Consider the following 21,512-nt stretch of genomic DNA (forward strand, 5'->3'; position numbering starts at 1 on the left):
TCAGGCATCAGTGGTATTACTCTAAACTAGACTTGTAATCACAGTTCTTCTGGGTAGCCAAGTTCAAAGGGAACACTGAATTTGCACATAGGAAATGGACAAGAGCAGGAAAAGGATATAAAATTGTCATAACCCATCTAGGCAGCTTCCCAGGGCTGTCAGCATATTTTTGTGAGGATCACGGAACCCAGCTAAATCAGTGCAGGTATCAGAGTGGCTTGTCTCTCCTGCTCTGCATGGTGCAGTGGACTTCTGTCTGTAGCAGTCTCACAGGGTTTGATCCACCTCCCCATACCCTTGCTCTTTGAATAAACCTTTTATCAGGGTCTGCCAAGGGTTCACTGATGTCAATTCACACCAACACCAATGCTTACAGACCCTTCATGACCTACTGTCCCTATCACCTGCTGTCCACCGTAGCTTTCTTCCCCCTAACGATTTTATCACTGATTTATTTTTAGAATTCACTTTCATACCTTTTGCTTTGTTCTGTGTGAAAGTAATAAGCATTGTAACAGAGAGTAATGATTTGCCTCCAAGCTTGCCCAGCCCATGAATAATAGCTAAACAACTCAGGAGAACCCATATTTTGCATATATATTACACCACAGCCACTAACAGCCAGCTTGTTTTCTGTGACATGCAAAAAGATTATTCCAGAAGATGGATTATCCTCTGGCTATGGGGGTAGTTTTTGTGATTCAATACCAAATTAAGTCATGTGGAACCGCAGCCCAATCTTTGAAGAGCCACATCCAAGTACCAAGTCCCCAAGCAATTGAAAGGGTCCTGGGCCTTAGGAAGTTTGAAGACTGTAATCAACAGACTGGAAAAGGAAGTTGGAAAACACATCTGTTGTCAGCTGTATGCCAATGTCAAATACTTGACCACTGGCAGGAGATTAAAGATCATGAGCTGAAAAAGCAGGAAGAAGTGTGAGAAGCACTATGGGTGGGCTGGTTGGCTGTGTCCAAACCAGCTTCTGGGAGGTTGCAGTGCAAGTGCTGGGGTCCTGGCTCACTGATGATCCCAAGCAAAGTCTTAGTTGGAATGAGGCACCATAGTAATCCATGTGGCATGCTTTCTTTAATTGTTTTTTTTTATTATTTTATGTGTGTGTGTGTGTGTAGAAACCAAGTCTCAGTACTTTGACTGGATGGGTGTAACTGTTTGGCAGCAAGATATAAGCTTTCTACTGCTGTTTTGTTCTGTCCAACAGCACAGGTCATAGGCTTCAAGCAGTCTTTGGCAGTGTTAGTGTACCTGCTACTAAATTCATGTGTAATACAGTGCCTTCTGTGACCAGGAACAGTACAGCTCAACAGTTACTTCATTTGCAAAACTAACGTTGTTTTGGCAAAATAGAAATACTCATTTCAACTACACATAGTTATCCAAAAGAACACTTTCCAAAATAAATGTTACTCTGTGTGTGTGAGACTCTTCCACTTCTTAAACGGAGAGAAAAAAATTACATGATGGAAATGTGCCTTGACTTGCTGCTCTGAAAAACTCCAGTACTACAAAGAAGTGGCTGCTATAGCAGCCTGCATTGCATGTAATGGAGGTGTGGACATTAGGATTCTCTGCCATTCAGAAGACCTGGTGTCTTTTTGTAACCGTTCTACAGAGTCCTCGAGTTACTAGTCAGCCTCTTGGTCCTGGCAGCCCCTGCATAAAATATAGGTGACAAACAGTTCCTCTCAGGTAAATTAATTACTCACTCTAACAATTTTAAAGGAGTCATTGTTTGTGAAGTAAAGGGCTGTATGCACTCCATTGCAAAATAATAAAATATGAAGCATCAGTACATACCAGTACGTGTTTGACTCTCTTTAATGTGTTATGAGATGCATTTACATTTCACTGAGTAGTGCTTAAAAGCAGCTGCTGAATTAATTGAAATTAAGTCTATTGAAATAGCAATGTACTGTTGAGATGACTTTTTCAGCTAATTGCATAGCCTCCTACAAAACATGTGTAGACTCTTTAACACACAAATCATGTTGTGTGCAAGTGAAGTTAGCACTCATGCAAAGTGTTAGTCAATTGAGTCTGTAGGTGGAAACCCTTTATTTTTCTGCAGAAAAGTAGTAGAATGGTGTCAGTGTAACTTTCTTCCAGATGGCCATGTGATGTGATATTTCTGTGCCCAGGGAAGCATGACAGATGTCCAAGGCAAGGACCCGTTTTACATTTCCCAGGGCCACCTCCCCAGATAGATTTCTGCAGTTCGGAAGGTATAACTTTGTCTCCCGAAACATTCAGACTCTTCTGAGAATAAGACCTATCAATAGTTGAGCAGTGTCCTATTAAATACACAAGCACCATCAAGAAGGCCATGATGTGAACAGATGTCTGCTGTTGCAAACCAGCACAGCTCCTGGGTAGTCTATTGGTATTCCTCAGTGGCCAACATCTACAGAACAGGCCTGCTTTATTAGATAACTGTGATCTGGGAAGTGAAGATTAAGGAGTCGATTTATTCTTCCTTGAGACATCCAGATACCTACAGTTTCTGTTTGTAGGAATACACACCCACCATGAAAGCAGTGAGTATAAAGCAGAGGGGCAGGCCTCTCATAGCTTTAATGCAGATGGCAGAGGTAGCAAAAGGAGGGAAGACAGGAGGGCAACTTATGGTAAAACTGCTGGAGGATCAATGGTTTGAGCCCTGAGTTTTCCTACATCACAGGGAAACTACATCACTTGAGCTTTTCAGGATTTTTATGTTTTAATTTCCTGTTAAAAAGAGGAATATTTCTCTATTTTGTCCTGTTACCCTACAGACTCATTGTGTATATGTAATATTTTGCCTTCTGAGAGTTGCTGTAGGTATATAGTCCAGCAATACTTTATTTTCTGTACTCACTCTGCTGTTGCTAGGAGATAAAATACTAATAGTAACTGACCCTTTCTTTGGATGATGTTAATATGCAGGAATTAGTGCCATCCAAAGCTGGTAGTGTGACCATTCACATTACCAGCCTCCTCACCCAGGTCTTGCCTCTGAGACACATAGTGTGTGATTTGGTATGGAGAAGTAGCGTGTAAACATGAGTACTGATCGGAATAGGACATAAATTCTAGAATTGCCCTCTTTTACTGTAAGCATAAAAATGCTCAGAGACAAAAAATAAGTATATGGCCCAGGATCTATATGGCAACTCACTGTCTGCAACTGGAAGTTGAAAGGGCATCTCAAAAATATCTTTGGGATAGCTCATGATCAATTCAAACACTTGTGACACCAAACACTTGTGGCCTGCAAGGAAGAAAGGTTGAAGTGTCTGTCCACCCTTCAGGTGGTAGGGCAGTTCTCAGCGTGGACTTTCAGAGGCAGAAACAGCACTTAGGCTGTTGATCCCCAATGACTGTCAGTGTCAGTTTAGTATATAATATTTATATCTGTCTTTGAAAAGTCTCTTCCATGTGAGAGGGACTGGGAGATTGTTTCTGTTTTTCACTTTTCTCAGAACAGTGTTGGCCTACATCACATTGGAGGGCACCACTGGGTCTGCTGCACTCACTTCCAGCATGGCCAGGTTGATATATAGGACCTTGGGCAGGAGACTGGGAATGGATGGATTTTAAGGTCTGTTCCAACTCAAGCTATTCTGTGATTCTATGCTTGCATAGGTCTTCAAAGCATTTAGCCTGCATGTTCAAGTGAGCTTTGGCTTGTGGCTCCTTTAGTTTCAGACAGCTGCTCCTTGATACACACTCATGAATCATACCAGCCCTTCAAAAAGCAGGTCTGGAACCTGTGGGTAAAGGAGAGAGGCTGTGAGAGATTTGACATGTACAATGTTTGAGAAATGGACCAGAAACAAGGAAAAATTTCTTCTGAGAAAGATTGGACTGTAAGAGGTTGTCCAGTGGGATGGTGGAGCTACCATCCCTGGAAGTGTTCAAGAGTGGATGTGGTAGTGAAGGACATATTTAGTAGGTGTGGTGGTAGTGGGCTGGTAGTTGAACTAGATGATTTTAGTGTTTTTTTCCAACCTTAGTGACGTTTTCTATGATTCTGTGATATACTCTGTGCCTCAAAAGGTGTTATATGTATTCTATAGTGTAACTAAGGATCATTCTTAAAATGTTATGTAAAGTGAATATCTTATTACAGATCACTGCATTACTTTCTCTTGACATACCAGAAAGCAGATCTGTAAGTAGAAGCATAATATGTAAAATATGTTATCCTAAAATTAAACAAGAATAAATTGATAACTTCTGTCTTTCAACTTTAATATCTTTGCAAAAGCTCTACTGATAAATTAATTGCAGTCACACTGCCTTCATCAGCGTGGTTCTTGTCCTGCATGAAGGCGTGCAATTGCTTCATTTTCCTAATGATTAGAAGACCATGGCTTTCTTTGTTATGAGAAATGTACAACCAACATATATTCTGATGTATTCATTACTTTATTCTGTTTTCCTGTAATTGGTCTGTATCTACAAATCTGAGGTATGTTGTAAAAATATAAAATATGTTATAAAATATGTTTATAGTGGATTCTAGGAAATATGTCTTGTAAGCACAAAAATATAGTTAGAAACATGTATTAATGTTGAACACATGTAGTTCCAAATAAGATTTTTATTTAGATATTTTACTTGAATGTAGTGTTTGAGACATATTTCAGAAGGAATTATTTCTGACATTTTGGAAAGATTCTTAGAACTGTTCTGTATTTTTGCTATTAACACTATTTGGAAATTGACCAACTGGAAATGAAGTACATTTTGTGTTTACGGTGAAGATGCATGCATTAAGCTCTGAATGAGCATGACATTTGTTAGCTTTTTTTTTTCTTTTTTAAAGAATATTAAGGAAATGAAGTTCATGTTATTATGATCTTTGTACACATTTTTGTTTGGTTGGATGTTTGGTTGTTTTTTGTTTTTTTTTTGGAGCTGCCAGGCTTGACTGATTGGGCAAAACGTGTCTGTTGAGACCCCAAACATTTTAACTCTCTTACATACTAATCCATAAAGATCATAGAATCATAGAATTATGGAATCATTAAGGTTGGAAAAGTCCTCTAAGATCATGTAGTCCAACCATCCATCTGCTACCAGTATTGCCCACCAAACCATGTCCCTAAGTAGTACATTTACTCTCAAACACCTAATGCAGCCTCACCTATGCTGTACAGAGAGACAATCACCTCCCTGCTCCTGCTGGCTGCACTGTTTCTGTTACAAGCTGGGATGCCACTGGCCTTCATATCAGTAGGGTTGCTTCTAGAAATGAGCTTTTGCAAGAATTGACTCATTCTGAATATTATGCTTTAATTATATTTGTGCATGATTTTGATCCACATAAAACTACTTTATTTATTTCAAGAGGAAGATATTTTTTCTTATTTTGTTTTTGTCTTATTTCTTATCCTATATTACCATATTTTAGCAAACAAGCTCTCCACAAAAGGAACACATTTATTATATCATAGTTGTAAGTGATTCAGAGTTCTGCAATGCACTTAATAACTAGTTTTTTCATTATAATCTTCCTGCTGTATAATCTTCACTGTCAGCAAGCTGATTAGGTTTTCATGCTCACTTTGACTGGCATTGAAAGCACTGTTTTCAATGAGGAGCTTGCAGGTTTATCGGCATCAGAAATAAGTTTATGGTAAGAAGTATGTCTGGGCACTCAACACTTAGTTTTCCTGCTCCATCTCGGATCCTTTTAAGTGCCAGAAAGCAGCTTAGGGTACCCCAGTCCTGCAACTGAACATTCCTACAAAATCAAGTTGTGATAGTCTCAGTTCTGAAGGGTTAGGAGTTTCACACTATATATTGCAGGTTTGGGAAAGGTCTACCATGGGAAAAAAAAAAAAAAAAAAAAAAGGATGTGTTCTATATTAGATGCAACCATCCATACTTAGTTTTTTGGTAAATCATTTATCGTGTAACTGCACATGCAACTAACACTTTGTCATGCTCAGATGGGCTGTACTACAGAAGTCACTGCGTCTCAGGAGATGTGAGATTTCACTTCCTTGACCAAGAGGGGGAGCAGAGAAACCAGCTAATTTGGCAGGCTCCTTCCGATGCCATACAAAATACATGCAAGTAAAACGTAGAGGAGCACGAGGTCTTCAGAGGTTAGAGCTCTTATTTCCTATGAGATGGATATCACGGGTTACAGGGAAGATGAAGCACTGTCACTTTTCTAACATTTTAAACCAAATTCCACACACTAAGGAGCTCAGTTGTGGAAATCAAGCATTTCTGAATTTTTACTGTGTACCTAATCACTGTGTATTTAAATCTGTCAATATTTGCCTAAACACAGCTTTGTCCTATTTGTCCCATCCGTATCTTATGTCTAATGAGATGCTACTAAGCCTGCTTAGCTCTCCCTTTAAATTTCCTACTGACAATCTTGTGACTAGTTCTTCAATCATCTTCTCTGATAAGTGATGCTGGATTTGTCAGAAGAAAAAGTACTTTATTGGATGAATGAATATAGCTGGAAAAAAACTCCAAGCAAGCCAGTGAAAGCCAATCAAACTGTACCAGTTGATTGAGTGAAAGATAGCGTCTCTCCCTACAAACAGTGCCTTCCTTCACCTTTCTACTGGTGCTCTCCCAGCAGCATAGGTTCTAATTCTAAAGGCAGAGCTTCCTCTTGCTTCTTCCCAGAAAATCTTGTTCATTAAATTCCGATTTGTGGATTGTAACACCAGACGGGCTACTGCAATGCTCTAGCCCACCTTCCTGTTTGACACACAGCATCAAGCTTCTTTCTGTTTGAAACAGAAAGTCTTTTAGAAGAAGCATCTGATTGTGATTTTAAAAATTCCAAAGAAAGAGAACTTGCTGTAACGCCGCACTAGCTTGCTGTGGTGGTTAATTACCCTCCCTGTTAAAAACGTGCATCTTACTTCATAGCTTGAATCTGTTAGATTCAGCTCCTAACCACTGGATCTCATAGTTTTGTCAGTGAGTGAACATTCTTACTTCTTGGAAATAGAGACTATGAGCAATCACTATGTCCATTGGCAGGCTTAAAAGGATTTAGTCCTTCCACTGAGAAGTGTACTACAAGTATTTAGGTCTTTAGTCATTCTCACATTTTCTCCACATTATCCACTTAATCTTGAATTGTAGAGAGTAGAACCAGATGCAGTTTTCCAGATGGAGTTACGTGAGTGCAGCATATTCTGATAATTTAACAGGTTTTTTTTTCTTTACTCCTACTTATTTTTGTGAGTGCATGTATGGACCACGGTTTAAATGGGCCAAGATGTTATTTTTGTTCATCAGAAGTGTCTACACAGTGCCTGAGTCACCTTATCTCTTGGTTTTGTTCAACTTAAGAGCAAGCAGGGAGAAGCACGGTCTGAGTAGTACCAAGGTTTTCATGTGTAATTCCTCTTCTGTGCCAAAACAGCATGGGATCCCTCCTCTGCATGTCATTCCAAAAAATTGATGCCTTTTTTTTTTTTAATGACACTATTCTTCTTGCTCATATTCCTATGATCTGTGCGATCTGAAGAAAACAGATGTCAGTTTGTGATGTTTGATAAATGGTCGATGGGACTTGGCTGTGACTACCCTAACTCATCTCAGATCAGCATAATTTGCAGTCAGTTTTGTCTTTCCTTTGTATAGACAAAGACTTCTGAAGACAGAAAATGAAGGATAGATCTGCAGCTTCACAGCCACTTTTTCAAGTGCTGTTAAAAAAGTAGTAAAGCAACTGTGTCTAAATATATATCTGGTATTTATAAGACGTAATAAATGTGTACATTTAGATCCTACTATTGAAGCATTTGCATACCTAGACCTTCATGCAGAGATGTTCAATATTTGCCTAAACAATGAAGGCTCATAAAACAACACATATGAATTCTTTAATGAACTAAGTTATGGTTATTGGTTCACATTAGAGCTATCGTGTTTAAATTTAACTCAAAAAGACTGAATACAATATCAAAAAGGAATGTATAGAAATGTTCCAGCAAGAGAGATTCATGCTGCTAGTTCTGGCCAGCTTTTCTGTGTGAAAAAGCAAATGTCTTGACTTATTTCTTGATTTTTCTCCATCTTTTATTTTTCACTCTTCTTTCCAAGATACTTTTTTCATGCATTTAATTCAACATAAATTAAGATTGAACGCAGGTATTTGATTTATGCTTTTTAAACATAGCTTGTCAAATGCAATGTAGCAATATATTTTGCTTTTAGATTAAAAGGAAGGAAAAAAAAAGGCACCCTAGATTTTTCCTAGAGTGTATGAACAAAGAGGAACAGGGAACCATGTGATGAAAATGAGGCAGATGTGAAGGTATGAAGGGCACAGCAATAACCATCCTACCTGCAGAAAGAAACATAAAGCCATATTGAGGAGATCAAAGATGCATCTGAATGATGTAGTGACATTTAAGCATGCAAGGAATGATTAGAAAAGGGAGGTGGCATGGATAAAAATTATTTAATGAGCAAGGAAGGACTAACGATGACGAGCGAGAGCCATGTGAAACACAAATTGGTGGCGTTAGCCCTACGAGCCAGGCACTGAGCATTTCACTGCTGGTTTTGGTGGTCCCACCCTGACTGCTGGGCTCTGAGCTGGAAGAAGAACAGGAGTAAAGAGGGCTGGTAATTAAGAGGAGGGGAAGGGGGGGGGGAAGGAAGGGGGGAAGGAAAAAAATGTTACTCTGTTGGGACCCTCTCATTGATAATGGACAGGAAACTTCTTTATTAGCACAACATTAATCACTTTTTCTTCCACTCACACAGGCAGGACAGCAGTGCATGGGTGCACTAGGAGCATCCCATGTGCCCCATGCCCCCAAGTAGCATACCCAGGGCTTGGGGCTGTCTTTCCTTACACAAGTGTGATTATGCTTGTCTATGATGCAGGGAACAGCAACAACAAAACAAATAAACAAAACAAAACAAAAAACAAAAAACAATGGCAACAGTAGTGGAAATTGTTAAGTCTGACAAGAGTTGGACTCAATGATCCTCATGGGTCCCTTCCAACTCAAGATATTCTATGAGTCCGTATCGAGTGTTCATCAGCCAGGTGGATAAACGAGTGCTGATTCAAGGGAGAAAGTATGTTTGCTATAGAAACAGGTGCAGAAATGAATAGCCTACTGAGTTTTGTAATAGTCAACCTGATATCCTGACATTTACAAACTCATCTCTGAACGATGCTGTAATCGTGGAAATGCACAAACCAACAGCTATTTTTTTCCTTTCATTTTTTTCCCTCCATTTCTCTAGAAAATTTACCTGTAAAAATGTAAGGACTTTACTGGGATCCAGCTGGAGTTGGCATCCAATTTCTCTTGAATTACTTGCAAGGATGTGTTCACTGGAACCTCTCGCAGAAGACTGTGAATAACTTTCTATATTCAAAATGGTCATCCTATACATAATCAGGATCTAATTTATGAAAATTTCTGATGAGTTCTGGTCTGATTTTGTTAAATGGGAGTGTTTGTATGAATAAGGACTATCCATGTAAACAAATGGCTGAGGCGAACACAGTTGCTCAGAGCTAGATTAAATGCCCTACAGAAGAGTAACTTAAGAAGCCAGAAAGCGGGAGGGAAAAGTATAAAGAGCTGACATGATTCATGTTCGTGATTTTTTGGACACCCATGAGGGATGGTGCAGCGAAGTCCAGTGAAAAAGGTTCATTCACCAGCACCATTTTTTGTCCTTTGGAGGGGGGTGTTGGACACCTTGTCCCAGAGCTTCGCATTTTTGTGTTCTTTTCCTGAAACATCATAATAGCTCATAGCTAGCACTTCTGAGAAAACCGTGCAAGGGAAAAGCAATAACCTGAACATAAACTGCAGCAAACACTCTGTGTACTTTCAAGGGCACTGTAGGGATTCGGTTGTGGGCTGAGACGTGAGTGGGACGTGAGTAAGCCCTGGAAGGAGGAGTTTGCACAGAGTCCACAAACTTTCCTAAGGAAAACCAAAAGAACAAGGCTAACAGGGAAAATATATATGCTGCAGGAAACTTTCAGATGACTTACAAAAGAATTAACCAGAATACCATGTATGAGCTACACTATCAAGAGGAAGTTTCTCATTAAATAAACACTGCCTGCATGCTATGTTTCTTTCCACTGCTTCCTGCACCGATCCTGGGCCTGTGGATTTGCAACGACCCCTTCGGACCAGTGAAATGGCACGGCTGGGACTGGGGCTGCCCAAGGAATTTCCTCCTCTCCTCCTCCAAGCTCTATCTTGACAGCTGAGAGCAGCCAGAGCATTCCTGCCAGCACACCCCGAACGTGCACATCTGGAGAGTGTAAGCTCTGCTTTCCTTGTGAAACATCCTCAGCTCAGGAATTTACTTCTCCCAGCGGCCTAGCAGAGCCGAGGTCCATTGACCTTTGGGGCACGATGTAAGGCCCATCTGTTTGCTCAGAGCTGTGCCTGAGGGTCTGGCAGTGAGGCTTATGGTTAACTTGTCCCCTGGGAGTCTGTGCAAGAACAGTGGCCAGCATGCTATGTATCTGTTGTGTTTTTTTTTAAACAATCTCTATGCATGCAGGCTGTCTGCAAGTTAACATTCACGTGGAAAATAAACAAAATAATTTTACTTCACAGGCATTTTATAGTAATAGATTTATTGAAAGGAACCCCTCAAATTCTTTACATGTGACTAAGAGTGTGAACTCGCCTCTGCTGCTCTTCTTTGGTCCCAGAAAGAAAGCACATCACAGCCACTGCCATAACAACAAACTGGGATAGCATGTTCAGGGTTAAACCAGCACTGAATCATTAAACAGAAAGCCCTAATTAAAACTTAAAAAACTTCAGAGTAACAAAGAAATGCATTTCTTCTCTCTTTTTTTTTTTTTTAGTTCAGTTAGTTAATCCTTCTCTTAAGCACACAAAGGAAAATACTGCTAGCCTGGAATCCAGCTGGGTTTCCTGTTGACTGAATTACCTGTAGACTAAATGGAGAGTGGCAAACAGGTACTGATTAACTCCTGGAGGCTTTTGTCATAGATATACAACCAGGGAGGAATCAGAAGATGTAAAAAACCTGTTAGAAAGTCCCAAGTACCATAGATCCAACCTAAAAGCTCTTGCAGAGCCTCTGACTCTGCATAGTCACCTGTTTCCACTCAAAATCAGACATTCTTCCAAGTTCACCTCCATTCATCTATGCTCAGTGCAGCCTTTTGTTTCCTGTGCAGTATCATCAGGTCTGTCCTTACGTTATTTCTGCTTCCATTGCCTCTACACCTGCTGCAGCCTTTCACTGCTTGAAGAATTCTAGAGCAAAAATCAAAAGTAAGATTTTCTCCTCGCTTGCATAAGCTGTCCTACTAAAACATGAATCTCATAAAGAAATTGGGAATTGATCTCATGCTTATTTTCATGTTTGCAGAGCAGTGTGCACCTCTTTCTTTTTGTGAGTTAAAAGTAGACCCATACTAATTCCTATGCTATACCATACTACTGTTAAAAGTTTCCCTATTTCTAACAAATGGGACTCCTTAAGAGAGTGCCATTTAGATAAAATCATACCAACAGGATTTGCAACCTATTTTTTTCTTTATATAAACTAATATCACACTGGAAATATTTCAGGACTGTGCCAAGCCCTGAATGTATATCAATGTATTTACCTTTGAAAAAATGAGCACTTCATAATTGGACCCAACTCTGAATTTTTGCTGAGTTTTCAAGAAGTTGAAAGTGGTATACACAATGGCACAACTGCTGCGAGTTAACCATGACCTGCAGGTGATATTTGCAATAATCGTGAAGTTTCTCTGTATAGGAAGACTCTTGGAAAATTAACGTTTTCATCAAGATGAATTTTCATTGCTCAGTACAAGACTGTATTCATGCTAATGTTTTTAAAACTGACTAAATATGGAAGGTTATCCAAATTCTAATTTACATGAACTATACTAAGATTTGTATTGATAGCAGGTTTATGGTGCGATTTGTGTGACCAGCAATTAGAATGGTGGCAGACTGAACTTCTTTTGCTTTTCCTTCACTGTGCCATCAGGGAGATGTGTCACTCCTTTTTTACCTTTCAGAGATGAAGTCTTGTGTGGTTCACAGGCTGCATACCTAATATATCCTGAGCCTATGGGAACCTGCATCTATTAGGAACCAAGAAATCCCATGCCACAGCTGAGAAGCACAGAGTTGCTCTATGTAAAATCCTGGCTCTAACTCAGCTCATTTCAGCACCTCACTTAAAGGAAAAATCACAGCGAAGTTGTTCTCTGTGCTTAGCTGGCTACATCTAGGCAGCTTGCTGACTTTGTCCATGGAGAAGGCAAAAGTACATCATAGAATCACAGAATTGTAGAATGGCTTGGGTTGGAAGGGACCTCAAGAATCATGAATCTCCAACCTCCTGCCACGTGCAGGACCACCAACCTCCATATCTAATACTAGACCAGGCTGCACAGGGCCCCATCCAACCTGGCCTTGAACACCTCCAGGGACGGGGCATCCACAACCTCTCTGGGCAGCCTGTGCCAGCATCTCACCACAAGCAAAAGCAAAACCTGGAACTGGGCTAGCAAAGACAGCAGCTGGAGCCGAGCGCTTCAGATTCCATCCCTAAGCAGTTGCCCTCCCATAGCTCCTACTTATAGAGTACATATCCATAATTGTTCCATGATAGTGTAATTTGTATTTTTACCACTTGTAAAACTCCGTTTTCCAACAGTTCATTCAGTTAGACAGCATTCTTTCAGGCTTAAACAAAACATGGAAATCTTAATTCAGAAGTGAGTCACTGGTTTGTTCACATTTCAGCACATAAACAAGGTGTTTGGAACTTGTCTTGCAAGAAAGCATTTAAATAGCTGACCTCCATCAACCCCAAAGCCTGCAGATTGCTGCAGGTGCGAGCACATTGCACTCACGGGCTGATGGAGCTCAGCCTGCAGCAACGATGGAAAAATCACCAGTCCTAAATTACCCTCTGCAGTACTGGCATATTTTCTGACTTATTGCCAAGAAAAAGGAGAAGAGATAAATACTACCTCATGGCTTGGGGGCATCATGATTGTGAATTTTTATCATGGCAGGTTACTCACTAGAATGTTCCCTAGCATGGTCTTTGTCATGCACAGTATAATTTGGGCTAGCATCAGTACCTAGCTTAATTTCAGATACAAACTGACCCTCATTCTCATTACACTGTCAGAGCACATGTGCAGCGTGACACCATGGACTGACCCAGGCAAATCCTGGGTGGGCTTTGACAGCATTCGTAATACCTTGCACCTTTTTTTGCAGGCCCTCCCTGCATGCAAGGGCACTGCAGTGCAAGACCCTCAAGCTAAATTTGGCCATACTTATTGTTAAATTTCACTTAAGTATGTGGAGTTCCAGGTTGCTATATTGACATTCCTGTATTTGACTGAGATATTTTTTCTCTACTATTATTGTAAAAATTGCCATGGTGAATTCAGGAGAAATTCTGTATGACAAGATATACTCATTCCAGAGATTTACAGAAGTCTGATTTCCTTATTCTTTACATGTCATCCATCACTGATATGAAAAGGCTTTTGAAAACAAAATGTACTTCAGATAGGCATAATTATGCTATACTCTTGTGTTCTCTCATATGTAAATGAAGCTTAAATTCAAGGTGCTACATTTTAACACCATGCACCACAAGAAGGGTTTCACGGCAATTTAGTTTAAATTAAAACATAGGATTTCTTAATTAATGGAATAGGAGAAAGGCTAACAACATCAACACAGTGACCTCCTGCTGTTTCCTTTGATATCAAATTAAATTTATTTGATGATGCCTCCAAGTCATTGCACACTCTTGATTTTTGTATCATCTGCACAGAGCTTTGTTACAGAAGCTGCAAGGCAGAGAGCAAGCTGAAGACTTCGGTGGGAGCATGGGAAAAACTGGAGCTTTTGGTGCTCAGAGAAACAGTGTCAGATAAACCCATTGCTAACATATTTCTGTGAAAGTCAGCAAATAGTTTTGGTGCTCCCTGTTTACTTACTCAGGCGCTTTTCCATATGTATATGCGAAATATTTCTGAAGACAAACATTGCTCGGTATTTTTCAAGCACAAACTTAACCTTAGGAAAGCTTAGCTGTGAAAGTCTCCTTCCCAGTCTTTGAAAGGTGAAGTACATTCACTCCCTATGGTTAGAAGACGACATGGATGTAGCAACACCTCTGTGAACAATAGCCAGTATCTGCAGGATTTGTCCACAGGAACAGAAGTCACAATGTTATTAGATGATCCTGGACTCTGTCACGCTGAAGGAGCTGTGTCCTGAAGTGTAACACGCACCCTTGATGGACTGAGTGCATTATCTCACCTCTTCAAACTAAAAGAGGAGAGATTTAGATTGGATATAAGGAAGAAGATTTATACCATAAGGATGGTAAGGCAGTGGAACAGATTGCCCAGAGAGGTGGTGAGTGCCCTATCCTCAGAGACACTCAAGGTCAGGCTGGATGGGGCTCTGAGCACCTGATGGAGCTGTGGGTGTCCCTGCTCACTGCAGGGGAGTTGGACCAGGTGGCCTTTAAGGTTTCCTTCTGTGATTGTATGATTCTATTTATTACTGCAGAGGTGGCAGTGTGCAAAGAAGGGCCTCATCGGTCTGAACTTGGGCTGGGATTTAAATACTGCAAGAAAAATGGCTCATAAATCCTTCAAGAACAAACGTTAATATATTCACTCCTCAAAAAATATAATAAAACAAGTTGTTTTAAATAAATAGCCCTGTAATATCTGAAACCCAAATACTAGAAATGCAGACACTCGTCCAAAAAAACACCCAAACCCCAAAATGCTATTTTAAAGCATAGAAAAATACTGAGAAGACAATGAGCAATAACAACATAACTTTTTTAACATAAGTTATTAGTGCCAAGTCAGTGTTTCTCCCACAGTCTGGCTGAAGTCAGCATTCAATCACTGGCTTCCAAATGTCTGTTGATGGTAAATGGAGCTGTCCTGCTTTTAACTTGACCAGAACAGAATTTACACGTTACTCTTGTGCAGCATACTTGTGAGTGAGTTGACCTGCTTCTTCGTTTACCACCACACTGCTGAGCAGAGCTGCGATTTCTTCATTCCTTTCCTCAAGGACTTCAGATCTCTTCAGAAAGACAAGTGAGAGTAATAAATATGGCTCGCACGCGCAGGTGAGGGCGTAAGGAGAACTCAAGCACCCCTGGCGACAGTCCCGTGCTTTTGGGAGAAGTGCTTGGCAGGCTGCCACCAGCAGCTGCTCCAGGAGAGGCACCACAAGGTGAGGCAACCTTCAGGGTCGCAAATGTTCCTCTTGTAGGGCCATGTTTTGCTGCTGTATTGCATTTTCCAGCCCTGTCTCTGCCACATCCTCCCCTGGAACAGCAGCAGACCGTGGGAGCTCAGCTGCAGTGCTAAGCCCCATGAAGGAGGCATCCCTTGGCCCTGGGGTCAGGCACAGGGGCCTGTGAGGGGCTGCAGAATTCCCAGTGATAACACGCATTACTACAATATTTTCAAGTGATGCAGACAACCAAGGACAGTACCACCAGGGTAATTCTGAATTTCTGTTTTTTCATGGATTTAAATCAAGTTTTAATTATTTTCAGCAGCTTGTTATTACAGCTTTTGCAACCCGAAGGCAGACTGCTGCCTTTAATTCATTAGTAATTTCAGCAGTTAATCAGAAAAATGTCATTACCTAGGAGGACTGCAGCTCAAAATAAAGCACACTGGAGTTAAATTTAAATTAAAGCATGGACAGAAATGAATGCAGCCTTTGATCCCCGTTCCATCCAGACTGCAATCTGATGGGCACAGCTGGACAGGAGAGAAGCCGTGAGGAAAGTGCAGTCTCGCCTCTTTCAAAGGGCACTGACAACTCATTAAGCCCCCAAGCTGAGCAAATTAAAAAAAGTAGTCACCGTGTTGCTTCAGAGCTCTCCTAACGCTTTCTGCTATGGGCACTTCTTGCCAGTTTTATTTTTAAGAGAGGCTGATTTTCAGGGTTTTGACTGAAAAACATGTGCCATTAACATCTGTTTAGTCTTCACGGTGGCCAAACCTGCATTTCTGTTAGCCGAGTGGGAGCCGTGAGCCCAAACAAAGGCATATATTTCTATCCATCCGTCTGTCTGTGTGTTCCTTCAGACAGGCTCAGCACCCTGCTTGTGCCTGATCCCACAGAGGTAAAGATAACCCTGGGTAGCACCTGCAAGGCAGCAGGCAACAAGGTGACAGTGCCTTGTCAGCACAGTCAGTCCCTGACAACCCTCCCCATGCCAGGAGGAACACTGGCAGTGCTTTGTGTCTCTTTCTGTGTGTCGTGAGGCCAGGGCAGCTATGGAGCCAGGCCATAAACAGCAGAGGTCTGAGCAGTATAACCCGCTCTTGCTGTTCATCTAAGCCACCCATCGATCTCCTGCTTCTCCTGCCCTCCTTATCATGTGGCTCCTCCTGCCGAGGACACTCTGCTGCTGTTTCAACAGGGTTGTGCTTTTCCTCTGTGCTCAAGTGCAGCCAGAAGGTTCTGATCAACAGCTCCACGTCCAGGTGGAGGCTGGTCTTAAGTCATGTCTCAAAGCACTCAGTCTTGGGCCCAGTGTTCCTCACTGTCTTTACCAACAACAGAAGCAGTACAATTGAGTTCGCCCTCAGCAATTTTGCTGGTGACACTAAGCTGAGTAGTGCAGTTGATCAACACAAGAGAGGGATGCCATCCACAGGGACCTGGTCAGGCTTGAGGAGTGGGCACATGAGAACCTAATGAAGTTCAACAAGGCCAAGTGCAAAATGCTGCACTTAGATTGGGGCAACACAGATATGTGTACAGACTGGGAAAAGAAAGAATTTATTGAGAGCATTGAGACATAAAGACTCAGGCGTTGTAATGAACAAAAAGCTGGACACAAGCCAGCAGTGTCTGCCTGCAGCTTCAAAGGCCAACAGTAGTCTGGCCTGCACCTGAAGAAGGGTGGGCAGCAGGGAGAGGAAGGGAATTGTGTCCCTCTGCTCTGCCCTTGTGAGGCCCTATCTGGAGTGCTGTGTTTGGGCCTGGGGCCCCCAGCTCAGGAAAGATGCAGAGATGTTGGAGAAGGGTTCAGAGGAGGGTATGAAGATGTTCAGAGGTCTGGAGCATCTCTCCTGTGGAGACAGGCTGAGAGAGCTGGGCTTTTTCAGACTGGAGAAGAGAAGGCTCCTGGGAAATATCACTGCAGCCTTACAGTACTTAAAGGGAGCTTGTAAACAGGAGGAAGATGGACTTTTTACACAACGATAGGACAAGGGCAAATGATTTTAAACTATAGAGGGATAATGTAGATGAGATATAAGGGGGATATCCTTACCTCAGAGGGCAGTGAGGTGCTGGCACAGCTGCCCAGAGAAGCTGTGGTGCCCCATCCCTGGAGGTGCTCAAGGCCAGGTTGGATGGGGCCCTGGGCAGCTGAGCTGGTGGTGGGCAGCCCTGTCCATGGCAGGGGTTGGGGCTGGTGGGCTTTGAGGCCCCTTCCAACCCAAACCATTCTGTGATTCTGTTTCCTGCATCTTCTGGAGTGGCCATTCTTCCCATTGCCTTGTTTCAGTTGACAGGGAATACACTCAGGAATTCTTGAACTGTCTGTTCAAAACATATAATAGGTTCCTTACTATACAGCAAATATATTTGCAAAGCCTGTTACATATTTATATCTTTAAATAATAATATAATATAGCCACTCCACAACTGGAAAGCTGTCTGGCTGTGCACTGCTCCCAGTGGTGGTGTGTAGCTGGCTACCGGTTTCCCACAGCGGAACCGCACTGCTGCAGCCACAGGGAATACACATTGGAGGCTTCTGTACAAGAAAGGATGGCAGGAGCACCACAGAGACAGAGTGGGTCTGCTGCCCTCGTTCTCCTTCCCTACAGCCTAAGGGCTGAGTTCCTGTTCAGATTGGGAAGGCTGGATGAACAGGAGAGCCTTCAAACTGTAATTCACTGCTGTTGGGAAAGTAAAATTGTCACGTTTCTCGGCTCTGCCTTAAATGAGGAAGTTTTACCAGCACCGCGATGTCAATGAAAGCTGGTTGAAAGCAGCGCACGGCTCATCAGCACCTGTACCAGCCGCAATCCTATTAGCGGTGCAGCGGAAGGGACTGGAGAGCTACAGCTCCGCATTAAGAGCGGCGTTGAGGCAGAAGCGTGGTGTAAAATTGCTTTGACATTTTTTAACGAGGAAGGGAAGAGCTTAAGAACGGGGAGGCACAGCGTGCACCAGCAGCCCTCTAGCGGGAAAGCAGCAAAGCTTTGGTTTCGGTCAGCACAGCTGCGTGTGTTCCGGAGGCTCTGCCGACACGGCTCACGCAGGCTCAAGGAGAAATAGGGGTCCTTGGTTACTTTCTTATACCACGGAATCGTGGAATCGTTAAGGTCGGAAAAGACGTCTAACCGCCAACCCGTCCCTACCATGCCCACTAGCCATGTCGGTAGTAGCATAAAAACTCTGTGAGCCGTGCTTTATCAGAGCATCCCTGACCAGCGGCGAGCCCCGGCCGGGCGGTTCGTTTCAGCCTGCATCGCCGTCCGGCTCGCCTGGGGCCGCGGACACCCCGCTGCAGCGCCCGGCGGGGTCAGCACGCCTGCTGGATTCAATTACCGCGGGCTCGAGCCGAGCCCTGGCCCCCGCCCCCTCCTCCTCCGGCGGCGGCGTGAGGAGAAGCGGGGTGGAGAGGAGGCGGCGCCGGCTCCGACGAGGGGCGGCAGCCCGGGTCCCCCCGCCGCCAGCACCGCTCCGCCCCTCGCCGCCGGCGCTCTCCGCCGAGCAACTTTCCGCCCTGCGGCCGCTCGCCCCGTTCGACCGGGGAGAGGCGCGGGGAAGGAGCGGCGCCGGGGCCGGGCATGCCGGCGGCGGCGGGCGACGGGCTCCTGAGCGAGCCGCCGGGGGTGGCGGGCGGCGGCGGCGAGGCGCGGAGGGCGGCGGCGGCGGGGGCCGAGGGGAGCTTCCTGGCCGCCTGGCTGAGCGCGGCGGCGGCGGCCCCGCGGGAGAGGCTCCGCGACTTCCAGCACACCAAGCGCGTCGGCAACTACCTGATCGGCAGGAAGCTGGGAGAGGGCTCCTTCGCCAAGGTCCGCGAGGGGCTGCATGTGCTCACCGGAGAGAAGGTATCGGACCGGCCGGGGCGGGAGGGCGGCCGCTCGGTGGCGCCCCGGGGGCTGTGGGAGTCCCGGCGGTACGGGGAGCGGTGCCGGGCTGGGGCTGCGCGACCTGCGCCTTGCGGGGATACCCGCCTGTGTTCCCCTTTGCAAGGTTCGTGCCTGTGAGAAAGCGCTGTTTAAAACAGCACGGCACGCAGCGTCCTACCGCTGACCGGCGACGGTGTGAGCGGTGTGGTTTTGGTGGCACGATACGTAGACTTCTACCACTCATCGGTGACAGAGTGCAGACACTCCTCGCTCATTGAAATGACAGGAGGTGCTGCGTGCGTCTTCGGCGGTGTTACGGTTCGGTGAGCAGAAGTTGTTGATAGTGCTGCACATCACAAGGTGCCCTCACGTGTGTTGTGTTGTTTCATCTAGTAAAGAAAGTCCACCGAGGAGCTCTGCTTCTCGTCTCCTATCTGCAGTCCTGTAGTGGAGTCTTCCACCCATCGGTCAGGCTCTGTCACGACTGTGCTGAAGAGCAGCGGGCGCTTGGCTGTGCATTGAGCACGGCACGGCATCCTGGAGAGCCCCGCTGCAGGGCTGTCCCGCTCGTGTTGAAGCTGGCTGGCAGAGCTCTGCTTAACACGGGGCACCCCGCTGCTGCCGGATGAGCTGAGAGCAGCACAATCTCCTTTGGCTCCAGCAGCGCTGCACATACACTATTGTTAGGGTTGCATCTCTATAGGGTTCATGCAGTTCTAGGCTTGTTTTTTTTTTTTTTTTCCTCCTTCCAGTAAGTTTGTCACAGAGTGAAATTTGGAGTAGAGCTCTGAATTTCCTCATGACAAAAATGATTGCTGTCATATAGGAATGCAAAAAAAAAAAAAAAAAAATTTTTTTGTTGTTGTTCTTCTCTTCTGTTACCAAGCGTGTGCTTCTCCTTGGTAACGGATACATCCAATGATCCTCCTGTTGATAAAAGGCACATGCACACACACGTCCTTCCCACCTCCACTTTTTGGGTTGCTACATTTATCTCTGTCTGTGAAGAGGCAAAAATAAAAAGCCCCGCCACACACCCCTCTATCTTGGCTGCCAGGGCTCCTGCTTTATTTATTTATTTTTTTCCCCCGGTGTCTTGAATAAGACATGCTATGACAAAGTGACGAGCAGAAGCTCTAGGAGAACCTAGAGGAATAGGCTGCCCAGGGAGGAGGTGGAGTCACCATCCCTGGATGTGTTCAAGGGCTGTGTAGATGTGGCACTGAGGGATGTGGGCAGTTGGTGGGGATGGGTGACGGTTGGACTGGGTGATCTTAGAGGTCTTTTCCAATCTTAATGATTCTGGGATCTCCCTTCCTTCCTGCTGATCCTTGGTGTCCCTATTTGTGGCCAGCTCTGACAGTCTCTGAGTGCTGTCTGACCCTATCTTTTGTCATAGGATCAAATCAGGCTCTTGCTGTTGACTTCAGTGGGTAAAAGATCAATTGCATAGTTTTAAACGCACTAATTAAGGGTCCATCCTACCAAAATATCCACCTATTTCATTTCAAGTATTTATGGATAAGCAATCTGAGTTAGTGGATGAAGATAAGGGCACTTAATGACTTTCTTAAGGTGAGGTCCTATCTCAGTGCGGTTCCTCTCTCTAACTGGAGGGGGAATGCTTACCATCCCACACATGGCCCCACCTGAGGATCTCTCCCCATCCAGGGGGCTGGTGGACACTCAGCTCTTCAGGGCATGTTCCTCAGCCATGCTCTTGTGTGGCCTCCAGCCAGAGGAGGCTGAGGCGTGCCCAAACTGATCTGCCTCGCAGCTGCTGGTAGCTCTGCCTACACTGAACCCACCACAGGCGACTGAGCTCTGGCTGTAACATGAGGAAGAGAAGGAAAACATCTGCTTCCTTGGACTCCTTTCCCTGGGAGAGTGTTTGGGAGGAGGCTGAGGCTGGCAAGTGTGGAAATTGAATGAGGAGGGAAGGAAAGAGGCAGCATGAGAGCCAGGATTGGCAACACTGGGGGACAGAAGGAGGTTCTGTGGGAAGAGGACACCGACAGCTCCATCAGGTGCTCAGAGCCCCATCCAGCCTGCCACTGAGTGTCTCCAGGGATGGGGTATCCACCACCTCTCTGGGCAAGCTGTTCCACTGCCACCACCCTTACTGTAAAAGACTTCTTCCTTATATCCAATCTAAATCTCCTCATTTTTAGTTTAAAAATGTTCTTCTATGAGAAAAGTTTTATTGCCATGGCAAAGTCCTTCCTCAAGAGCATCATGGCACAAGCGGTCATGGGTTAAACTGTTCGTACCTCTGAGAAATCTCTGAGTGCTGGAGAATTAGGAACCATTTGGTACTCCAGTGTCAGAGCCCAAGTGAGCAGATGTTGGGCACAGACCTCCC

General features: G+C 44.1%; 1 protein-coding gene across 2 annotated transcripts in view; it reads left to right on the forward strand.

Annotated features, from left to right (window-relative positions):
- Window positions 1-18,865: 18,865 nt before the first annotated feature.
- Window positions 18,866-21,512, forward strand: part of HUNK (hormonally up-regulated Neu-associated kinase) — a 55,784-nt gene continuing 53,137 nt past the window's right edge. For both annotated transcript variants that reach the window (XM_031612595.2, XM_090121803.1), the window contains exon 1: window positions 18,866-19,129. In XM_031612595.2, the coding sequence (XP_031468455.1) occupies window positions 18,866-19,129 (264 nt within the window). The remainder of the gene's footprint in view (window positions 19,130-21,512) is intronic.

Source organism: Phasianus colchicus, chromosome 1 (genome assembly GCF_987193195.1).
Source record: "Phasianus colchicus chromosome 1, bPhaCol1.hap1.1, whole genome shotgun sequence".
NCBI lineage: Eukaryota > Metazoa > Chordata > Aves > Galliformes > Phasianidae > Phasianus > Phasianus colchicus.